At 32.9% G+C, this 23,018-nt stretch overlaps 3 protein-coding genes across 5 annotated transcripts; 2 read left to right on the top strand and 1 right to left on the bottom strand.

The window, feature by feature from the left end:
* The first annotated feature begins 6,127 nt into the window (after positions 1-6,127).
* On the top strand, positions 6,128-7,141 carry LOC111790955 (protein LITTLE ZIPPER 1-like). Of its 2 annotated transcripts, XM_023672096.1 has the most exons (3): positions 6,128-6,235; positions 6,372-6,476; positions 6,550-7,141. In XM_023672096.1, exons 1-3 carry the CDS (start codon positions 6,224-6,226, stop codon positions 6,802-6,804), a joined length of 372 nt encoding a protein of 123 aa, XP_023527864.1. In that variant the 5' UTR covers positions 6,128-6,223; the 3' UTR covers positions 6,805-7,141. The 2 variants fall into 2 exon arrangements, with proteins under 2 accessions (XP_023527864.1, XP_023527865.1); XM_023672097.1 differs by having other exon boundaries at positions 6,142-6,476; positions 6,570-7,141.
* A 1,334-nt stretch (positions 7,142-8,475) lies between these two features.
* Positions 8,476-11,441, bottom strand: LOC111791537 (4-hydroxy-tetrahydrodipicolinate synthase, chloroplastic-like). Its single transcript, XM_023672922.1, has 3 exons — positions 11,050-11,441; positions 10,371-10,460; positions 8,476-9,683 (listed from the first exon to the last, which is right to left on the bottom strand). Exons 1-3 carry the CDS (start codon positions 11,133-11,135, stop codon positions 8,756-8,758), a joined length of 1,104 nt encoding a protein of 367 aa, XP_023528690.1. The 5' UTR covers positions 11,136-11,441; the 3' UTR covers positions 8,476-8,755.
* Positions 11,442-12,519: 1,078 nt separating this feature from the next.
* Positions 12,520-22,554, top strand: LOC111790956 (kinesin-like protein KIN-UB). Of its 2 annotated transcripts, none has more exons than XM_023672099.1 (19): positions 12,520-13,143; positions 13,602-13,702; positions 14,249-14,371; positions 14,582-14,767; positions 14,941-15,162; positions 15,300-15,450; positions 16,364-16,513; positions 17,881-17,969; positions 18,159-18,362; positions 19,003-19,122; positions 19,613-19,744; positions 19,844-19,975; positions 20,273-20,411; positions 20,511-20,603; positions 20,798-20,923; positions 21,042-21,167; positions 21,509-21,652; positions 21,741-21,869; positions 21,966-22,554. In XM_023672099.1, exons 1-19 carry the CDS (start codon positions 12,969-12,971, stop codon positions 22,124-22,126), a joined length of 2,703 nt encoding a protein of 900 aa, XP_023527867.1. In that variant the 5' UTR covers positions 12,520-12,968; the 3' UTR covers positions 22,127-22,554. The 2 variants fall into 2 exon arrangements, with proteins under 2 accessions (XP_023527867.1, XP_023527866.1); XM_023672098.1 differs by having other exon boundaries at positions 12,521-13,143; positions 19,000-19,122.
* Positions 22,555-23,018: the final 464 nt, after the last annotated feature.

The raw sequence follows: 23,018 nt of genomic DNA, 5'->3' as shown, positions 1-23,018 counted from the left end.
TCCCTAATTTTTTTTAAAAAAGAATAAATTAATGCGATTATATTTAAGAACTATGAAATTATTTTAAAAATAATATCGGAATTGAGTTTAAGTCTGAGTAGACTAAAGTGAACTGATTGACAAAAGTGCATTAGATCAGGACTTTTTCTTAACTGCCCCTTCATTTTATTATATTATCAAAATAGCCCCTTGCATCCATATATTTTTTCTTTATTTACTTATTATCCATTTAAGTAATTAAATATGATAGTTTAATATTTAATATTTAAAAATAAGAGTTTAAATTTATATAAAAATTATGAATATAAACTCTTCTTTTTAAAAACTTTATATTATATATAAACACAAATTGATGAAGCTCTTGTCTTATTTTGGAAATTTTATTTTCTCATCTTTACAATAATTTTCTATGGTGTAATCATTATTTTAAAAATGTAAAAGTTGAATAACTCCCTCTACTATATAGCCTATAGGTATAGGTGGGGGTGCACCTTAATTAGATTTGGAAGAAAACCCTTTGATATTATCATGCCCACTCTTAAATTCTCTTCCTAATTTTTAAATTCCAATATAGTTTTTATTTTAATTTAATTATAGATAAATATTCCATTTATAGGTAATATAATTCTTTTCTAAATAATATATTATACAATAATGTTTATCTGATCATAACTATTCATATTTATCAAGTACGATACAAAAAATTACTTAAAATTTAAAAAAGACGGGGGGTATTTTGGTAATTTGACAAATAACGTTAGAATTTTTTTTAAAAAATGGGGTTCACGGGCTTACATTGGTGATACTCATATTCATTATTATGGTTGAGAAAAAAAAAATTGATAAGAGAAAATTTAAAATTGCATAAGAAGAAGAATTGCAATGATGGAAAGAGATGAGATGATGGAGAAGAAAGAAGGAGGAAAGATGGAAAGAAAAAAAAGAAAGGAAAATTGAAGCAATGAATTGCAGTGAATATATAATTTAATAATTGAATTTAGTGGCACAACAAAAGAAACCATGGATTTCTAGTTTGAATTTGGTGGAGGATGCTGATGATGTGGACCACCCTCTTTCATAATGAGAGGTACATTCAAGAGTACTTCATTTTCCCTTAATTTAACCTATTTTTACCTCCTTTCATCTTAATCATTTACCCATTAAATTAAATATTTCTACATACTTTATTTAATTATTCAATTTTCTATTTATTTATTATTATTATTATTATTATTTTTNTTTTTTTTTTTTTTTTTTTTTTTTTTTTTTTTTTTTTTTTTTGTCATCGAACCAATTTATTGTATATAAAATTGTAAATTCTTAAATATATTGAACTGAAAATTTAAAATTTATTAAACACTTTTAAAGTTTTATGGGCTAAATACATAGGTAACTAAAAACTTTCAATTTAACCGGTTTGTTAGTTAGATTACGAGAGATATTTTGAACATGACTTAAATTTTCGAGTTTTAATCTTTTCAATATCTCGTGTAGATGAATGAGCGAGAATTTAAGCTTACATAATTAGACTAACCAAATTGTATTCTATACTAGGTTATTTATCTTGTAATTAAGTGCAAATAAAAAAAATGAAAATTAAAGATAATATAATAATAATAAATAATGAAGAGATTTATCTTTCATTGAAGATGCATATCTTAATAATTAATTATTTATTGATTATATATTTTCACATATTTATTTTAAAATTAATGATGATTTATTGCTATTTGTTAAAGGGCGAAAGAATAATACACGAAGAAAATGAATTAATATTTTCTTAAAATATAGTTTGGGAATAAAAATATATTTTCTATGTAATTATATAATTTAAAATATTTTATAAAATAAATATTATAGTTGGTTTGATTTTTCCAAACTCGAACAATTAAATTAGTTTTATGGTAAAAATCGAACCGTCATCTTTGATCAAATAATAATTTAGGCATATCCATTTAATTATTTTAAATTTAACAAAATTGAAATAAAATAATTAAATAAATAAGAAAATGATAAAACTAATGAATTTTTGTTTAGAAGAAAATTAGATTCCAAATAATAATCATTTTGTTTGTTCATTTTTTCTCTTTCTATTTTCAGAAAATAAACTCTTAACTTAAATTAAATATTACAACTTTTTAATTAACTATTTAATATTTTAATTGAACAAAATCAATAGAACTCGTCTTGTGGGTCCCACTTGTGATCATATTAAGTTTTACTGAATTCCATGGAATTTTATTTTTTTTATTAAAAAACAAAAATTAAAAATAAATTCCTTTTTTATTTTGTCTTCGCATCCTCGCGATTATATGATATGCTTCCATTCCATCACTATTTTTTTTGTCATTTTCAAAATATCCCCTTCTTTTTATCTATATATTTCTACAATTTATTTTCCCAAAATATTTAAATTCGATTATTTTTTAAAAAAATAACTATTTATCTTAATAATACTATTTTTTAATTAATTTTTTGAATTTATATCAATTTAGTCTGTACCTCTAAATTTATAAAGTTTAGAATTTAATTTATATCATTAATTTAGCGTTTTAATTAATACAAAGCCAAAAATTATGAATATAAATTAATTTTGTTGGGACGTATATAAAATTATAATTAAGAGGGGAAGAGATTGGATTAGTTGATGGAACTTAACTTTCAAAACTTTAGTTACTAATGAATCCAATAATGCATCTTTTTTTGTTCTTCAAAGCTTTAATAATGTAAATAATTAAAGTGACAAGACATACATGCAAAAGGGAATGTTTTACTAATTTTCAAATTTTGTATTATCATTTTCTTTTTTCAAAAAATAAATCATAATAATTTGAATTTAAGTTTTTAAACATTACTTCCACGTATAATTTTTTTTATTATTATTTTCAAAATTCAAGTAAATTTTTTAAAACTCTACAAAATATATATATATATATATATTAATTAATATTTAGCTTAGAGTTGGAGTATTTATTTAAAAAATAATAATTTTTGGAAGAAAAAAAAAAGAGAAATTAATTATTATAAAAAAAATGAGCGAGAAATTGGAGGTGTAGGTGGCACGTGGGAAATGGGGGACCATGTGAGGTGGGTGAGCTAAATTAGACAAATTATGAACACCGTCAATTTATCATCATTATTTCATTTCATCCCTCTTTTGCATATACAAACATACACACACACACACTTATTTATGTGGTGCTCATGAATCATTATCATCAAGAACAACCCACCCAATTTTAAACTATATATATATAAAAATAATTTATTGCTTTCAAAAAATACTTTTATTTTCTAAATTTACAATATTATCCTCGTCCCGTCTTTTAAAATATCAAATAGATTTAGAGGGTAAAACTGTAATAAAATGTTCATAACATACCGTAATTTGAAATATACTCAGTTTCAAATTTTATTATAGGTTATTATGGTGTTGTTCCAAATCCCAATTTACAGATACGTATGTATGTCTATGTATATGATATATTTTATTTTGTTATTTAACGAGGCATGGTTTTGTACTCAATTGCATCGAGAAAATAGATAAAAAGTGGACCTAACTATATTGACTCGACACTTACTTTTTTTCTCAAATAAATAGTTGGAGAAGAAATTGTTAGGTGTAAGTAAATTAATTTAGATTTCTATTCCAAAGTAAATTTTTTATGTATTGTGTACTTGTTTAAAAATATTTTATTTAAAGGATTTTGAATGGATAATATCAAATAAAGTAATATAATATCTAAATTAATTTAATTATAACAAAATAAATTAAATGATTAAATGTGATATGGTTTGACAAAGCTCCCACGTGCCAGTTTTGCCAACGCGACGAAATTACTGAAAATTAAAAAAATAAATAAATAAAAGTGTGAAAGGAGAGAAGGAGCAAAGTGTCTGCTTTTCAAAAACATCCTTTCTCTCTTCATCTTTTATCTTTCTCACACCCTCCCCATAACAATTATAAGTTTTTTTTTTTTTTTAATCAATAAATAACATTTTAATAGCTCTATCTAAAATTTTAAAAATATATATTTTAGTTCATAAATTAAAAAAATAATAATAATAATTAGGTAATTTATTTATTTGAATATAAATTTGGCAATTTATTAATATACCATCTCAAATTAATATAATTATGAAAATTAAAATATATTTTTGAAAGAGTCAATTTGAGCAAAGTAAATTAATTAAAATATATACTTTTTTTTTTTTTTTAGTNTCGAAAAGATATTTAAATCCTAATAGTTACACGTTGAACATTACATGGTTGGTCTAATGGACATTTCGACAGGTTAAAATAATAACAATAATATGAAAAAAATAAAGTTAAAATCTACTCGGGCGATTGATATCTTTATCCACTAAACTATGCCCAAATTGACATAATGGTGTTACACTCGAAGAAAAGAGGGGTACATGAATGAATCAAGACCTCATTCGAATGAGAGCGATTCTAAGGATAGGATGATTGAGAAGGACTTAAGAGAATTGAAAGCTACTACCCATGCCAACAAGTTGCACTATCCTTTTCAGTAGCTCAATCATAGAACTACATAGTTAAGTGTTCTTTGCTGGAAGGACTCGTGTTGATTTGTGGGATGGTCTTCACTCTTAGAAGTGAGAAGTAAGTAGCGTGACCATGTCACAGGTGAATATCGGGGCCATCAGTGTTGAAGGACATAAGTTGTTACAGATGGTCACTTACTTAAACCGTTATGTGAAAAATATAGTCAAAATGGGCATAATTAATCGGACAAAATACTCGAGAATATAAAATAAAAAATAAAAAAAAAAGTGAAAAATTAGTAATAAAATAAGAATTGCTTGAAGAAACACTATACTTATAAAGGAAAAGCTTGAAGTGTAAGAATAATAGGATGAGTTGTTTGCTGAAAGATAAAACATTCTCAAAACCAGAGTTGAAAAATAATAATAATAATAATAATAATAATAATAATAAATAATAAATAATAATAAAAAGAGAGAAGAAGTTATGGGTATGAATGGTGGAGGGTAAAGGGAGGCAGCTGCTGGGTTTGGTACTTTGAACGCACACAAATTATATTCAAACATTTAATTTCAAGCCAAACAATTCCAATTTCATCATTGCCCTAAGTTTGATTGTTCCACACGGCTATGTTACGTATCTATGCATATATTAACATTATTATATACACATATTTTTTTTTACCATATGTTTTTTTATTTTACCATATGGTTCTTATCAATTTCTTTTTTTTTTTCAAAAACTTTATTATATCTTACACGAAATTTCCTCCTCCCCTCATCCTTTAAGAATTGAATTTTTTTTAAAAAATAATTTTTTTTTAAACAGATATTTTATTTATTTATTTATAGAATTACTAGGCAATAAATAATGAATTTCAATTTAAAAAAAAAAAAAAAAAACTTAATATTGGGCGAAGAGTATCACATTAATTCAAGTTGCATTAATACTTTTTAATCTTTTAAAAAAATTAATTTATTTTTTACATTTTGTATATGAATTGAAACGTTTATTTATATCTTATAAATCACGTTATTTAGTTGTTTTGAGAATATTAATATTTTTAAAAAAATGTTTGAATATATTAATAAAAATTTCGAGAGTATTTAATATTCATTTGAAGATCGAGTTTTAGTCAATTTTAAGTCACTAAAATTTTCAAAATATTGAATCGTATATATATATATAATTTAAAAATTTTAAATTTTATTAGACATAAATTAAAAATTTAAATATCAGAGCGGGAAAATATTTTTCATCGTAAGATATATAGGACTGAGGACGAAGATTATATTTCCCGTCTCGGTCCTCGCCATGTCTCAACATATAATTTATAATAGTAAAATAAAGATTAAATTACAAATTTAATTTTTAAATTTTAAAATAAATATTTAATATATATTTTTTAATTTAATAATTATTATGACATAAAAGTTAAATTTTAAATGTAATAAATTAAATTTATAAATTAAGAAATATTAATTGCTTTAATGGAAGTTACAAAATGTGACGAATAAAGCATTTAATTGGAGCAAATGAACCGAACTGAATCCTAATTGTTGCCTACGGCTTTAGGTTTTTTTAGACTTTTTTTTTTTTTTTTTTTTTTTTTTTTTTTTTTTTTTTTTNATAAATAAATAAATCTGAATTTCTCACAGTGATCGTCTTCTAATTCTGCATTGTTCGTCATCTACTTGCTGCCCCTTTGCCATCATGAGTCTTACTGTAATCATTGCTATGGAAAGCCTCTCTTTCTCTCTCTTCTGCCATTCCCCTTTTTGTTCGTCTCTCTTCTATTTATACTTCCAATCTCCTTCTCCGCCATTGCTAACCAGTTCTTCCAATTCGACCTTCTCTGCAGCAGCAGCCGCCGAAATATGTGCGATTCTTCTCGATTGAACCTCACTCGTTCGTTTTTAGATTCTCGCCATCGCCGGCGGCCGATTCGAGTTTACAGGCTTTTGAGGTGATTGATTTTTTTGTTTTTGTTCTTGCTTTTCCGATTTGATTCTTCGGTTTCTCTGATTTTGTATTTACAGAGTTTGTGGTTTGTTTTCAGGAGGATGAGATTCAAGAAGGAAGAGGCGAATACGGCGGGCGTTAAGGTAGAGATGGAGATCAAGAATTTGAAACTGTACATGGAGAATCAGAGCATTATTGAGGAGAACGAGAGGCTGAGGAAGAAAGCGTTTCTTCTTCATAAAGAGAATCAGGTTTTGTTATCTCAACTCCAGAATTTCTCCAAGCAAAAACCACTGCCTAGCTCCAATTTGAGCGCCTGGCTCGAAAATTAAAAATCGTCTGTAACAAAGAATCAAGTAGAGGATCTCTCAACCTTTGATAATTTTCTTCCTTCCGATTTCTTTCTTTCTTTCTTTTTTCCTACGATTCCTTGATATGTAATCTGTTATTTTGACAATAAGTTAGGTTTAGATCTTGAGGGGAGGGGAATAAGGGTAAAATTCAGTTATTAGGGGATAGATTTTCAGAACATAGTGATGTTATGAAGTATCATGAAGCAAAACTCTGTAGTCTGTACTGTAAAATTCGATCTATCGAAATTCTCCATTGATGAACCTTTGTTTATGTGATCAAACTCCATTGAAGAAGCTTGGTTGGTGCTTTGTTCAAGAGCGCGTTGTGACTCTCTCGCTCCTTAAAATTCTTGTATTCTTTTTTTAAAAAATATTTTCTCGAATCGATTTTATATATTTTAATTATATTGGTAAGAGGATAGGATTAAGAAATCATGTTATGACAAGTTACTCGAATCAAAGTTGATAGTAATTTCAACTAAAAATATATATTTTCTTCATTTTCTGACAATATATTATAGTAATTTCTTCAAATTATTTTTCTATTTTCTACCTCAATAAAAAAAAAAAGAGGCTAATTTTAAAAAACCTACGTGGTTTCCTCGCTAGTTTAATTATTATTAAAATTAAAAATTAAAAAAACTTCACAAAGCGTCTTGCTTGAATACTGAATATATATTTTTTAATATAATTTAAATTTACCTAAAATATTAATTTAGAAAATGAGTGAAATGCATGAGATTGTAATTTTTTTATCTTAAAATTTCAATTTCGAGTAGGATAAACTTAAATATCTGTGGAGGTTTTATCTTTGGTTTAATTTATGTTAATTTATCGTCTAATTTTAATTAAAACCAACATAAAAAAATCTTTTTTTTTTTTTTTTTTTTTTTTTTTTTTTTTTTNCATTAATTTTAATAAAATAAAGTTCTCACAAAAAAGAAAAAAAATTGACCCAATTTAAAATGTGTATTTAGCCATATTTTGTAATTCAAGAGAAAACTTTTTAAATAATATTTTAAGGGAGAATTTGCTAAGCAGGCAAAGTTACAAAGTTATCTAAATTTGAATTTAGAATTAAAATTAATAAATCACAAATTTGGGAGTTAAAATTATTTTATTTCATTTTTCCTTTAAACTTTCTAACCTAAAACACCAAATTGAAATTAAGTCTAAATCAATAATTATTTACAAACCCATCACATCATTAAAAAAAAATCTAGTTCAAATATTGATTAAAAAAAACACCCAATATTCAATTTCATTAAATTGAGATAAATGCTATAATTTTATTCTAAAATTTAAAAAAAGCATTGCAAATTTACTTTTGCGTTGGTTTTTGTTCCAATTAAGGTTGAAAAAGTGTTCTATGTGGTCTAATGAATAGTAATAACACATATTTGATTTAAATAACCAAACAAAATTCACACATTTATTTAAACTTAAAAAAGTGGGTTTTTTCTATTAAAAAAACAATAATGAAATAGTTATAAAACAGTCGAAGTGGGAGGAGAATAAGAACAATAAATAGAATTTTATAATTGAAAATATTAAAATAAAAAAACCCCTTTAATATATTCTCAATGTACTTATAGAGACGAGAATATAATCAACAAACAAGAACGTAACGTAAGGGGGAAACCTTTAATATAATTTTAAAAAATTTGGAATTGGATATCTCAACAGAATGAGGCCCCAACCAACAGCAACAGGCATCCATTTAGACGCCAAGAAACGAGTTGAAGACTTGGGTTTCACGTCCATTAATTCATATTTTATTATTACTACAAATTCAACACCACAAAACCCATAACAATCTGCCTTACTACAGAGAACCAACAAGAAATCTTAAGATTAAGTGCATGGGGAATAGAGTACAGACCTGAAAAATCTGAAGCAGCAAGGCAGCAAGGACCAAGGAACCGTGCTGTTAATACCGACTAACCAAAATGAAATCGTCGTCGTCGAGAACTTGTACGTCTTTTTCACCGACGAAGTTTTCCCGCCCAATTTGCTTGACTAAATTCACAAACTCCTCCCTCTTTGCTTTTGGAAGAGGTATGTATGGTAACCTAAACACAGGCCTCACGACCCCGAGTTGAGCAAGCGCCGTGTTGAGGCCTATTGGGTTGGGTTCGAAGAACAACCAGTCCATCAAAGGCATCAGTTTTGCATTTAGGGAAGGGTTCTTCCCTCCAAACATGAGCTCTCTCATTAAACCAGGCACCAAGTTGCTAGTAACAGAAATAACTCCAGTTGCTCCATGATTCCACCTGGCATCGTGACACTGATCGTCGTTTCCACTCCAAACCACAATTCCTTGGTCGGAGTACTGCTCGACACGATTGTTTCCAACGCACTCCTTCACACCTGCCAGATTGGGACTTTGAGCAACAGTTTGAATGACATGTGGGGGGATATCTTGACCAGTTCGAGGTGGTACGTTATATATAATAGTTGGGCCCATAGAAAGCACACAATTGAAGTGTGAGATCATTCCCTCGATGGAAGTTTTGCCATAATAAGGATTTATGTGAAGGGCAGCGTGCATTCCAACAGCAAATCCCTGCTCCGAAGCATGAATTGCTTCTCTTGTAGAGTTACTTCCAGTGTTGCCTATGACCTTGATTGATCCACCAAAACAGTTGACAGTGTGACCAATAAGCATTATGTGCTCATCCCAGCTCATCAACTGACCTTCGCCAGTCGTACCGCCCACAATCACAGCTTCAGCTCCATTTTCGATCTGCCGATTCACCAAGGCATCATATGCTTCAAGATCAAATCTACCATCCGGAAGATAAGGTGTTTTAATGGCAGTTACAAGTCTGAGAGATTTGATATCATCAGCTGATGTCCTGCAAATAAGAGCTGGAGAAATTGAGCCAGTCTATGATTGTTATGAACTGAAATAAACAGACAGCAATGACTAAGAGAGAACACTTTATGACCCAGCGGATACACCAGCACAGATTCATAATCATAAATATTGTAGAGCCAAAAAACATTCAGACACTGATTACATAAGTCGATCACAATGTTAATTGCTAGTAACGTGTAACAGCAGTTGTTGAGTTCAGAATGTTTACTATAAGGGTTCACACCATATCAAAATTCCCGGCCAGTATCTCCCAAAAAAAATTTGGGGTGGGGGGTGTGAGCAAGTTGGTCGTTTAATTCTTCCTCGGACCGTGATGGTGAATGAAGAACAGTCAATTATTACATTGTGTCTAATCAGTGAGAGAAAGCATGCAAAAAAAATGCTCACATCTTTTGTTATCTTATATCTACCAACTGAGGAAAGTTGAGCTCTGTGATAAAAAAATAATTTTAACAGAAAAACTATTATTATGAACTGAAGTAAACAGACAGCAATAACTAATATCCTAAACGCTAGTAAACCCAAACGCTACATAATGCAAACAGCCGACATGAAAAACGCAATTACAAATCCTATTTACAGACATTGACCAGTTCACTAAGAGGCGAGAGGCCTTCCCAACTTAACCTCCATAAGAACGAATTCAAAAAATTAAATAGCTCACCTGTTCTTGACTTCCAAACTGCGCATTGGAAGGTGTGCATTGGGCAGGATGGCAGCCTGTGGAGATCTCCATAAGGCAGTCCTCTTGCGTCTGACAGTAACGAAGGAAGTAACATTGGTAAGTACATAATTTGACAAGTAGTGTTCAGACAGCCCTCCATTTCAAATCGAACCATTCATTCACGGTGAACCCAATTGATATTCTACGTTACATTTCATTTACACTTCAGGAAACAATTAATCTATTGAACAAAATAGGAAGAACCGAACGTTCGCCGGCAGTATCATTGGCGACATGACTTAAGATTATTTCCTTTCGTTTTCTTACATACTTGAAGTGATAAAAAACGAACATGCAGACAGAATATACATGGAATTATATGTATTGCTAGTATGTTTGTAACGAAAAATTGCAGGGAGATGCGAAATAGAAGTAATTCGATTAAGAAGTAGAAACACACAGCCACGACTGGTTGCAATAATCATCGATGGAGCAACTTTGGTCAAAGTCAGCTGGATGCTTAATGACCAGCATCAATCAGTACGAATAAATTATTCATTACTTAAAATAAAATAATATGTCAAGGCAGCTACTAAAATGGCGTATGTGAATGCATTTCAAGTAAATCCAAAAACCTTAAATCGTTGTTTAATAATTCAACTGAAAGTGGTATGTATACCTCCTGCAGCTGTCGTTGTAACTGGGACGCGGAAACTGAAGAGCATGCTCCTGCAAGCACGCGCCAAAGCCTTGAACACTGGTCATTTGGAACACCCAACCGATAACAAAACTTTCGCAGATGATGAACCTTCTTCACGGACCAACCAGCTACTGGAATCGTTTCCGGAAAAGGAAAACCGCCGAGGAGGATATGTGGAAGGGCGCAGAAGTTTACAGAATGATGACGGCGATGTTTGCAATTGCTGCGGTGGTCGTCGTTGTGGTCGAAATAGTTCCGGTGACAGAACGTCGGAGGAAGCAGACGGAGAGGTCCATGTGATGTGACTGGCTTTGAATGGAGAAATGCTTTTGATTGGAGCGGATGAGGATTTTAATGGAGGGAAGTGGAAATGGCTGATCATGGCTAAGGCTAGGGTTTGGACAGCGAAATTGTTGGATGGGCTTTTGATTGTGGGTAAGTGGAAATTGGGCTTCCGCGATAGCAAAGCCCAATAACGATATATTGGAATGGGCCGAGATCGGCCCAAACGTTTAAATGAAAATTAGTTTGGTTTTTTCCTTATTATAATATTAAAATGAAAAATATCGAATAAATAAATATATATATATATAATATTATTTTTCGTTGATCCATAAATATTTGTGGTTTGACCTAATTGATTATGTGACGTCCACTTTCGGAGGAGAACAACCCACCATTTATAAGGGTGTGAAAACCTTCCCCTAGCAGACATGTTTTAAAGCTTCGAGGAGAAGTCCGAAAGGAAAAGTCTAAAGAGGACAATATCTAGCCTTGAGGGGAAGCTCAAAATCCCCTAACAGACGCGTTTTAAAGCGGGAAAAGCCCAAAGAGAACAATATCTAACCTTGAGGGGAAGCCCGAAATCCCCTAACAGACGCGTTTTAAAGCCTTGAGGGAAAGCCCGAAAGGGAAAGCTCAAAGAGGACAATATGAAAGGAAAAGCCCAAAGAGGACAATATCTAGTCTTGAGGGGAAGCCCGAAATCCCCTAACAGACCCGTTTTAAAGCCTTGAGGGGAAGCCCGAAAGGGAAGCTCAAAGAGGACAATATGAAAGGAAAAGTCTAAAGAGGACAATATCTAGCCTTGAGGGGAAGCCCGAAATCCCCTAACAGACGCGTTTTAAAGTCTTGAGAGGAAGCTCGAAAGGGAAAGCTCAAAGAGGGTAATATCTGTTAGCGGTGGGATCTGGATCGTTACATTAAGTAATTTTCGATCAATTATGATGAAAATAATTATCGAGCATTTACACGAATAATAGTTGAAAGATTCTCTAATTTAATTAACTATTTTAGGTCTATTCGTTAATTAAATGAGCTATTTAAATAATTTATTTTTTATTATTCACTTGGGTTTAGCACGTATTTTAATTCGTTTTTTTTTTTATAAATAATTTATTAATAAACACTGAAATTACTTTGTGGTTTTTGCCGCGAAATCAGCATCTTTTTTCCCTTTGAAGATAATTCCATTTTCTTTTAATTTCTAGAAATACTCGTCACGAAGGCACTGTGAAAACCGTCGGCGATATTTAAGAGTGGTCGGCGACGTGGGGGCGTTTTGGCCGCCGCGCAGTTTTCTCCGACGGGTGGTTTCACGTCGTGGTCGATTTATTTTCTCTCGATTTTCTTCTTCGTTGGACCTACCGATCTGCGACCATCTCTGTCTCCTCTTCACTTATTTGGGCTCCACTCCTTTTCTCCATCATTTCGCAGTGTAATCAAGCTAGCCAGCCAGCAAGCACAAGCAAACGCTTTATATTTGTCCCATAACTTCTGGTTTTTTCACTCGCTTTCACTGCTTGCTTGTACCGAGCAGCTTCAGAAAGCTAACAAGGACCAGACGCCTTTGAATCCTTGATCGACTGTGATTTTTCTGTTGTTTATATTCGGATTGTATGGCTTTGAATGGTGCTTATAGGAATGGCGGCTCTCATAGAGGATCCTTCAAGGTGGATCGGCCGTCGCATGCTGCTTCTAACCTCAGGAGTTCGTCGTTCAAGGCTAGGCCATCTATTCGTCGGTCTACTTCTGCGTCTTTTGGCTCCAATTCAAATAAGGATGGGGATGGAGGTACGTGAAAATGTATCTTTATTTTGAAATTATGACTTGCTAAATCAAATGGACATAGAGCTGATTTATTTTGCTTGTTTTCGTAGTTATTATTTTTGTATTCTGGTAAAGTGTCCTGTAATTGCCATCTAGAGTTGCTTTGACTTCAGCATTTTCTTCAGAGCAGTTTGATCTTCGAGTTTCGCTTCCTCAAATAAGTGGTCTATTTATCAGATTCAGCTGTGCGACTGTGGTTTTAAGCATCATAGTTCAATAAATTGAATTGGTGTACTTTCAATGTTGGTGCATTCAGTACTTCAGGATTAATTAGGAGGAGGATTTTTGGAAACTGGACCTCGAATTTTTAGTGTTTTGCTTCATGGGAATTATTTTTGCATTTTTCTCTCCCTCTTTTCTATATGTAGCGTGTAATGACCAAGCCTTGCTTATTTTCGCCATGTTGTATATGATTTGGTCAGTGCCAGGAAGAGTTCGTGTGGCTGTTAGATTACGACCCCGAAATGCAGAAGAGCAAGTGGCAGATGCAGATTTTGCTGATTGTGTGGAACTGCAACCAGAGGTTAATATATTTTATTTCATTCTCAGCTCATCCTGGGTAGAATAATAGAGCAAATATTACTGCCATGAGATAAGCAAAAACATGTTGCTTGTGTGTTCATTTGAAGTAATTACAGTCTCGTGATAATGGAAGACAACGAAGATTCAGTTGCTATTAGTAGCACATTTGAGAATAACTAGATTACTTCGGAATAAAAATTTTCCTCTGGGCCAACGGCAGTTTATTAAAATTGAAGTCTGAAATAAAGGTACGTGGTTCATTGGTGATACCTACTTAGAAGTCGTGTATTTGAACATTTGGATGAGCTCAATAAGAAAAACCCTTAATTTCTTCGGGTCTGGGCCATGGGACGGGTGAAATGTTTTCTAGGATTAGTGGGGCTGGGACCCCAATACCTAGTTATCGAAAATAAAAAAAGAGATTAAATATGATGGAAACAAAAGACATAGGAAATCAGCTTCCCGTTATTAGTGGCCAAATCTGAATGAACTTTTTCTTTTCATATTATAGGATTTGACATTGACCTTATTTGTTACTTCATGGCAGCTTAAAAGATTGAAACTTCGAAAGAACAATTGGGATTCTGACACATATGAATTTGATGAGGTGCTTACTGAATCTGCATCACAGAAGCGTGTGTATGAAGTAGTTGCAAAGCCGGTAGTGGAGGTGTGTATGCTTGCAATATTCTTTAGTTTTAAAGTTGTTGAGAACCAGATACATGTCATGCCAAAAAGCAGTAGTTTTTATCATTCTTCTGATCCGACTGTATCATGCTCTATGACTCACACTAGCATGCATTTTTACACTCCATCATGAACTTCTATTTTATTTCATTTTCTTTTTCTTCTGATGGTGATGACCTGCTTCATTTTTTAGAGTGTTCTGGAAGGTTATAATGGGACCGTGATGGCTTATGGCCAGACTGGTACAGGGAAGACATTTACGCTTGGACGATTAGGGGATGAAGATATGTCTGATCGTGGCATTATGGTCCGTGCTATGGAGGATATTTTAGCTGATGTATCTCATGAAGCAGATTCAGTTTCAGTCTCTTACTTGCAGGTGTTTTTTCACAGGACAAAATAGTACATGTATTATTTGTTTATGCTGTTTCACACTATATATCTTCTGGATTTTTATTTCCTTCATAATTTGTTGAAGCTCCAAATTTTTAATTGAAGTCTTTTGGTTCTTCGCAAGCAACTTACTCATATTTTTGGGCTTCTGTTGTTTAGCTTTATATGGAGACTCTGCAAGACTTGCTTGATCCAGCAAATGATAATATCCCATTTGTGGAAGATCCTAAAACGGGTGATGTTTCCGTACCTGGAGCAACTGTTGTGGAAATCAGGAACCAAAGCAGTTTTCTAGAGATACTACGTCTTGGAGAGGCCCATCGGTTTGCTGCCAATACAAAGTTGAATACCGAGTCTTCTCGTAGCCATGCAATTCTGATGGTGAATAATCAGTTTCTTACTGCCTATATATCCTTATGTGGCTCCGATTTAATATTTCATGATTTACAATTTATTTATCAGGAAGGAGACTTTTGTTGGATCTTGATAATTCAAATTATATCAACGCTGTAGTGCAGGTACAGGTTAAAAGATCAGTTGTAAGGGAAGAGGTTCTTTTAGGTGAAGAGGGTGAACCTTCAGAGTTAGGTAGACCTTTCAGGCCACTTATTCGAAAGAGCAAGCTGGTTATAGTGGATTTGGCAGGATCAGAGCGCATTCACAAGTCAGGTATGTTCCCTCTCTAGCGACTGTAATAGATTTGTACTCGTCCTCTGAAATCTAGTATGAATTTACTTTTGTTGGCTGAGATGTGCCTTAATAATCTTCCGTTAGCAGTGTGGTTGAAATAAACATCAGGTTTTGCTGTTGTTTATTATGATATTTTATTTTATTTTGTCTGAAATGGTGTAGTATAAACAAAAAGGGGAAGTTGCTATTGATTATTAATTTTCCATAAAGGGTGTTCCTAGTGGAACAAAGTCTTTCGTTTCCTATCCGGTTAATGGTGAGAGTCATAACGATGCATGGAGGATCATTTTTTTTTTTTTGTCGACAAAGTAGTTCAGTGTAAAATATCCTCTTAACCTAGTTTGTGAGAGCTGAGAATTAGGGTTAAGATAGTCCACATATTTTAAGAGCCTTGATCCTTAACGATTAAGAAATTTCTTTCTAACGATAGTCCACACAACAGTATCTTTAAGAGCCTTGATCCTTAACGATTAAGAAATTTCTACTTACAGGTTGTCGGTTCAAACTTGATCCACATATTTGTCATGTGATATTCTCAAAAAAAAAAAGAAAAAAAAAAAGAAAAAAAAAAGAGAGTATTGATCCCTAAAACTTCAACCTTTTATCTACTTAGAAATGGATAAAATTTATCTTTGGGGAGATTAAAAGTCGAAGAGTACAATAGTTGGCACATCAATTTATTATTTTCTAATTTAAAATGTTAAATTATTTGCATTATATTGATTTTAATATGATTAATATTTAATTTATTAAAGAGCTTAGAGAGAGTGGATTCAAACCATGGTGGGATTTGATATCCTGCGAATTACCTTGACAATAAAATATAGTAGAATTAGATGGTTGGTCCCTTGAGAATAATTGAGATATGCTCATCTCTGAACCTTTCTTGCAGGGAGTGAGGGACATCTGTTGGAGGAAGCTAAGTCGATTAATCTATCACTTACTGCTCTAGGAAAGTGCATTAATGCTTTGGCAGAAAGTAGTGCTCATGTTCCTATACGAGATTCCAAACTTACGAGATTGCTCAGAGATTCATTTGGAGGTAAGACTTACAGGTCATGATCTTCTATTTGCTCTAATGTAGTAATTTATGATTCAATACTATTGAATGCTGAAGATAGACGTGTGTGTGTTTGCCAGCACAGCGGAAAAGAATCAAGTATAGCATCTCATGTATCTAATATTCCTCTGAATGTTTTAAAATGGTTAGGAATGCCTTTGATCAATTAAAGAAGATACAGAGAAAATTGGAAAAGATATCCAGTCCTAGTATTCGATTGTATACCAATAACAATGGAACCAAAAAATATGGTTACCATCTGAATGACGAAAAAGAAAGGATAGAAATGGAATAAAATTTCTCTGAAGTTTTGCTCCCAATTGTTGAGTACATGAAAAGGAAAAACTTCAAACATAATAGCAACAGATACTCATAAAGAGACATCAACTGATTTCAGTTACACCCGTAAGTTGTAATGGAATAGGCCAAATTGTCCTTGAGCTGCGCCTTATCCTTGGCTGCCATGGAGTGGACAAGCCACCATATTAGTCAAGTGCCGTTTTTAACCTACACTTTGAGGGTAAGGTGTATGTTGGGTTGGAGGAATGTTCAGGTCGTGGTAGGACAATTATTAAAGATACTATAAGGGGCACATTAGTAATTAGTTGGTAAATTTGTCAGACGGTGAAACGATGGTGGTTAGTTATATCTTCAGATTATTCTTGAGAGAGAAATAACTTCTTCAGAGTTCAGTAAACCTTTGGGCTCATTTGTCAGACAGCAAAATGTTATCGCTGACCATTCCTCTAGTGTCTGGACAGTAGGGGTGGTCATTGGTCAGTCAGCAATGGTTTCTGAGAGTCAAAAGGGAAAGTCTTCAGAGAGAAAGAGGGATGTTGAGTGGTGATGGACTGCAAATTTTTATTTTATTTTATTTTATTATAATTATAATTATACATATTATACATATGTATGCATATATATAAATTGAAAATGACCTGAATATCGGTCGGTTTGAACCCTTCTTGGACTCACCGATCAGCAGAAAAGATGAAAACTGACCCTGATAAACTATTTTCATAAATTGGCCAACTGGAGTTGGTTCAGTTGGTTGGCTTGATTTGCCCATATCTCTTGATCATCCCTACTGGATAGATCTGCTATCTTAATATATATGTTAACTTGCTTTATTTTTTTATTTTGTGTTAGCTAATTGTGCAAAGCTTTGAGAAGTTTTCATAGCCTTTTTTATCATTTGAGTTTGCTGTCCCCATTTAGTTGCACTCTTTTGTACTTTCATGAACCTTAGTGGATGTGAAAGTTGTATTCTTTTTATCAGGCAAAACTTTTGCCAAATTGTTTACTCTCACTGCCTATCCTCTTTTAAGGTCATTATTTGTGTAAAACAGGTTCAGCAAGAACTTCTCTAATTGTGACAATTGGTCCATCTCCACGCCATCGGGGAGAGACTGCTAGTACCATTCTATTTGGCCAAAGGGTGAGTCTCTTGAGTTTTCTAAGTTACAATGTGGTTCATATTTCAGACTACTTTTCTTTAAACTGGCATTTTTTTGGAGTATCTCTATCAGCTCTTACATTTCATTTCACTTATCTTTAACTTCATTATTTGAAAATTTTATTTGTTTCTACTTAGATGAAATAATCTCAATTGCCCCTTCTGTTACAGGCTATGAAGGTGGAGAATATGTTGAAAATAAAAGAGGAATTTGATTATAGAAGTTTGTCTAGGAAGCTTGAGGTACAGCTGGACAAACTGATTGCTGAAAATGAAAGACAACAGAAGGCTTTTGAAGATGAAGTTGAAAAGATACATCTCGAAGCTCAAAACCGCATATCTGAGGCTGAGAGGAATTTTGCTGATGCATTGGAGGTTTGTTTAATTTCTTCTAGTAGCTTTGAGTATCGTGTTGCACAACCTTTGAACTCTTTTGCCGGCCAGTCAATTCAATGTTACATGTCACAGTAAAAGTTGGGCTTCCCTTCTGCTTTAGTTTTAACATCGTTGAGTAGTCTATTTGTGAATAATTCGATGCTGAGAAAATTGTCATTAATTGAAATTCTGTATTCCTGTTCATGACCAACTGATAATTTCTTGTTTTTGACTAAGGGATATTGGAACCATTATTACATGTTTAATGGCTGGGTATATTATTACATGTTCTTTATCTTGCTTTGTAGTTTCTAAAGAGATTGAAATGTTACGAAATGCTTTTGGCTTGTTTAGGACAGTTCTGTTTCTTTTTTTTTTCTTTTTTTTTTTTCCGTTGGTTCTCGAAGTATTTTCAACATTCTCATCTAAGTTCTTAGCTTTCAACATTCTCATCTAAGTTCTCTTCGATTTTCTGATCATTAGAACTTTTTATTTTATTTTTTTATTTTTTGTCTTTCTTGGCCATGTAATTCTTGTGGTCTCTCTGGTTATTTATTTTGGCTTCATGTGGAGAGGGTCAGGGAGGGCATTTTAGCACCATTCATTGTTGAATGAAATAATTTAATGTCTTTTGTAGAAGGAAACTAAAAAATGCCAGATGGATTATATGGACACTGTCAAGAAACTGGAAGAGAAGTTGGTCTTGAACCAGTCAAAGATTGATCATGAAAATTCTGTTCGTGACAATTGGAGTGGACAGGTAATATTATAGCTTTCTCAGCAGGAGTCTTTTACTATTCATGAAGGGGGGAAAAAGAGAATATTAGTGTTCTTAAATATGGTTATGCGGTTCTAACCATTTTAGAACTTGTCTACTAAGTTAGTCCCTTTTTATATTGCATGATTTTCCAAACCTTTCCCAAATTTCTTGGAGCGTCCTTTAAAATTCTATACTCCTTTCTAATCAAATAAACCACCAAATAACTGTTGAGGCATTCCGTCGAAGCACTTTAGTCATTAAAATTTTAATAGTTGTCGTGCTGCCACATGCAAATTCTACTGCTGTAGTTGATATCCAATTAATGTTTCAGCATTCTGAATTTGAATTGTTTGAAATCTCACAATATACTGTTTATGCGACTCCATGGTATGAATGCTCCCCATCCATTGTTGATGTGGAAACTACACATTGTCTCTGGGAGAAGGACGCTTATCTGACACTCAAGCAATGGTTTTGGAGGATTGTGTAGGGGGGCTATGTTTCTGCTGGTGAAGAAGTTGAAGTGAAAAAGTTGCTTGAAAATGAAGTAAACCTTAGGAAGGCGGCAGAAGAGGAGGTCAGCAGGCTTAGACATCAACTAGAACTAAACAGGCAGCCAAATGTGTGTACTCGTTTTAAAATGGATTACTTCAGCGGTAACGTTTGATTTATGTTGATATATGTGCATACACGACAACTGAATGTGCTTTATGGTGTATAGGCAGGTGAAGAATCTGATGTTGTAAAACTCACTAAAGTTTTGGAAGATGAGGCTCGTCAAAAAAAGGAACTTGAAGAAGAAGTAATAATATTACGAAGCCAATTGTCGCAACTGACCCTTGAAGCTGAACAGGTACCTATTATGTAGAAAATAATTTCATTATCTTGTATAGACCTTGGGCTAGTTTTTGTCGTATGGCCAATTCACTATGCTCTTGCAATTTATAACTTGATTTAGAAGCTAAGTTCATGTAGTAGACCATGCATAGACTATATTTCATTTTAGATGAAATTTTGTGTTTTAGAGCCAGTGAGTCGCTAGGATTAGGTAGTCGTTTCATTCTTTGACCTAGTACCACTGAAAGAAAGATGTGCATGTACTGATGGCATCATAATTTGTAAACAAAATGGCTTTGGTGCTTCCATGCAGATGAGGAGGTGTCTTGATAGGGGTGGAGCTGACAGTGGATTTTCTGCTTATGAGACTCCCACGTCTCCATTTAGACACTCTCAACTTAAAGAAACAAAGAGCGGTCACAAGCCACCAGTTGCCACTCTTTTTGAACAAGGTAAACAAGAGTTTAGCAATTTAGTATTTCAGCGAGGTTATTCATAGCTTCATATTTTTTTTTTCTTTATATTTCTGTTATTTCTTGCCTCCTTGGCAGTTGGTTTGCAAAAGATATTGTCCTTGCTGGACTCAGAAGATGCCAGTGTACGAATTCATGCTGTTAAAGTATTAGCCAATCTCGCTGCTGAAGGCAAGTTTTTCTCGAGGATATTTATTACATGTTCACTATATTTCAAATTTTATTTTTAGAATTCTCTTATATGTTGCTGATATGTTTAGTTACTAGCAAGCTTTGTGAAACTACTGTCTTGATACTACTGTCTCTTCTTTCAATCTCGACTTTATTTCTGAGTTTTTGGTAGCTTTTGACATTGTGGTAAGCAGAGTCGAATCAGAAGAGGATTGTCGAGGCAGGTGGTCTTATTTCTTTACTGATGCTTCTTAGAAGCTATGAGGATGAAACGGTAAGAAGAGTAGCAGCTGGTGCAATTGCCAATCTCGCTATGAATGGTAAATGTTCATCGATACTTTTTTGCTACTGACAGCATCTTATCGACCATGTGTTTGCTTGCTCCGGTTCAGTTTCTTTGATTTGATGTGTTTATATTTCACTTTTTCCACATAATAGAAGCCAATCAAGAACGAATAATGGCTGAAGGGGGAATTAGTCTACTGTCATTAACTGCCAATGCTGCTGAGGATCCACAAACTTTGCGCATGGTTGCTGGAGCCATTGCTAATTTATGTGGCAACGGTAAGAAAAGTAGAACTTTATCTCTTGGCAGTACCATCACTGAGTTACATTACGAAATTAAAATAGAACTTCATCTCGTCTGTTGATCTATAACCCCCAATATACCGAAGATCATTTTTAAAATATTTTCTTAATTTGAAATTAAAATAGAAATTGTCACCAAATCTTGAGAAGAATCAGCTACCTTGGTCAGAGACGCAGGTTTAATGAGATGTCGGTTTGATGTATGTTTCCCTATTATGTTTTTGATGTTTTTACCTGAGATATATCTGTCTGTTAATTTTAGCATTATGGGTATCTTATCATATTAGTTATTATGTTTTGGTCTTATATTTTACCAGAAAAACTACAGACGAAACTGAGATCTGAAGGTGGCTTAAAAGCCTTGCTGGGAATGGTGCGATGTGGACACCCAGATGTTCTTTCTCAAGTTGCTCGTGGAGTAGCAAACTTTGCAAAATGCGAGTCCCGAGCATCTAGTCATGGTAATGCTCGATTTCGATAACAATTTTGTGACGACTTAGTGACATGTTGATGAACAAGGCTAGTTAGATTAATTGCTCTTTCTTGCAGGGATGAGCAGTGGCAGATCTCTTTTGATAGAAGATGGAGCACTTCCTTGGATCATACAAAATGCAAACAATGAAGTAGCACCAATCCGACGCCATATCGAGCTTGCTCTATGCCATTTAGCACAACATGGTCAGGCTTTTATTCTTTCTCAAACACTCACAAGTCATCTGCTGCATCAAATTTGAATCACGTTTTAATCTTTTCATTAATTTTCCAATTTTCTAGAAGTGAATGCAAAGGAGATGATTAGTGGAGGTGCACTTTGGGAGCTAATTCGCATATCACGGGATTGTTCCAGAGAGGACATAAGGAACCTTGCTCGTCGAACACTAACTTCCAGTCCCGTGTTCCGATCCGAAATGCGAAGGCTGAGAATCGAATGCTAAGTTTCTCAAATACATATTGGGAATTCTTTCTAACTCATACATGACTTGCTAGGATGGAAGAACTTCCTAGTATCACAGTTGCATCTCAATCCTTCTCAAGTCTTCCAGCTGAACGAAATCACAAGTAAGTAAGTTGAACTCATTTCTTAACACATTAATACATTAGCTGTATGAATGAGAGAGGCTTTTGATGCTTAATCCTGGGGGAAACTTCCATTTTTTTTAAGCGTTAAAAGCCTTTGATTGGAATGGATGGGGAGGAAATTATTGGAACAGGAGAGAAAGGAAGGAGGGAGAAAGAGAGGGGAAAAGTCTTGTAGAGTGAGAGAGTCCCTACTCCCTTAAACTGGGACCCACTTAGTATTTTGGAAACTTGGATCAAATATTGTATAAATTGATCTGAAATGCAAGCTGTTCACATTTCATTCCTTTTTTTCTTCTTTTTTAAGTCTTTCCTAGCGGTTTTCTGCTTGTTCCAAAAGACAGTGACAAAATTTCGAAACTATCTCGAGTTTATATCAAGTGATTATTAAAAAAGTATCGCTTGGAGTTCGTTCACCCATGTTTCGTCTTTGAAGCTTATGAGTTAAGGTAAATTTAATTAATTTCAATGAAACTTGTGCAGTAACAGCATCATATATACAGTTTGTTATTATTAAAACATGTATTAAGAACAATAAATTAAGTCTGAAAGCAAGTCCTGGATTCTAAGACTTCCTTTTATAATTCATCAAAAGCTCCCTGTTTCATAATTAAGTCTGAAAGCAAGTCTGAAAGCAAGGAACTTAAAAGTAATCAAAGAAAACACAATGTACGTTTCATAATTTAAACATTTGTTTGATTACTATCCATATAAATTTAAGATTTTTCTCCTGTTCTCATATGCTTCAAA

Source organism: Cucurbita pepo, chromosome LG03 (assembly GCF_002806865.2).
Source record: "Cucurbita pepo subsp. pepo cultivar mu-cu-16 chromosome LG03, ASM280686v2, whole genome shotgun sequence".
NCBI classification, from domain to species: Eukaryota; Viridiplantae; Streptophyta; class Magnoliopsida; order Cucurbitales; family Cucurbitaceae; genus Cucurbita; species Cucurbita pepo.
The sequence above is the reverse complement of the archived record's forward strand: the minus strand, read 5'-3'. Positions and strand labels throughout refer to the sequence as shown.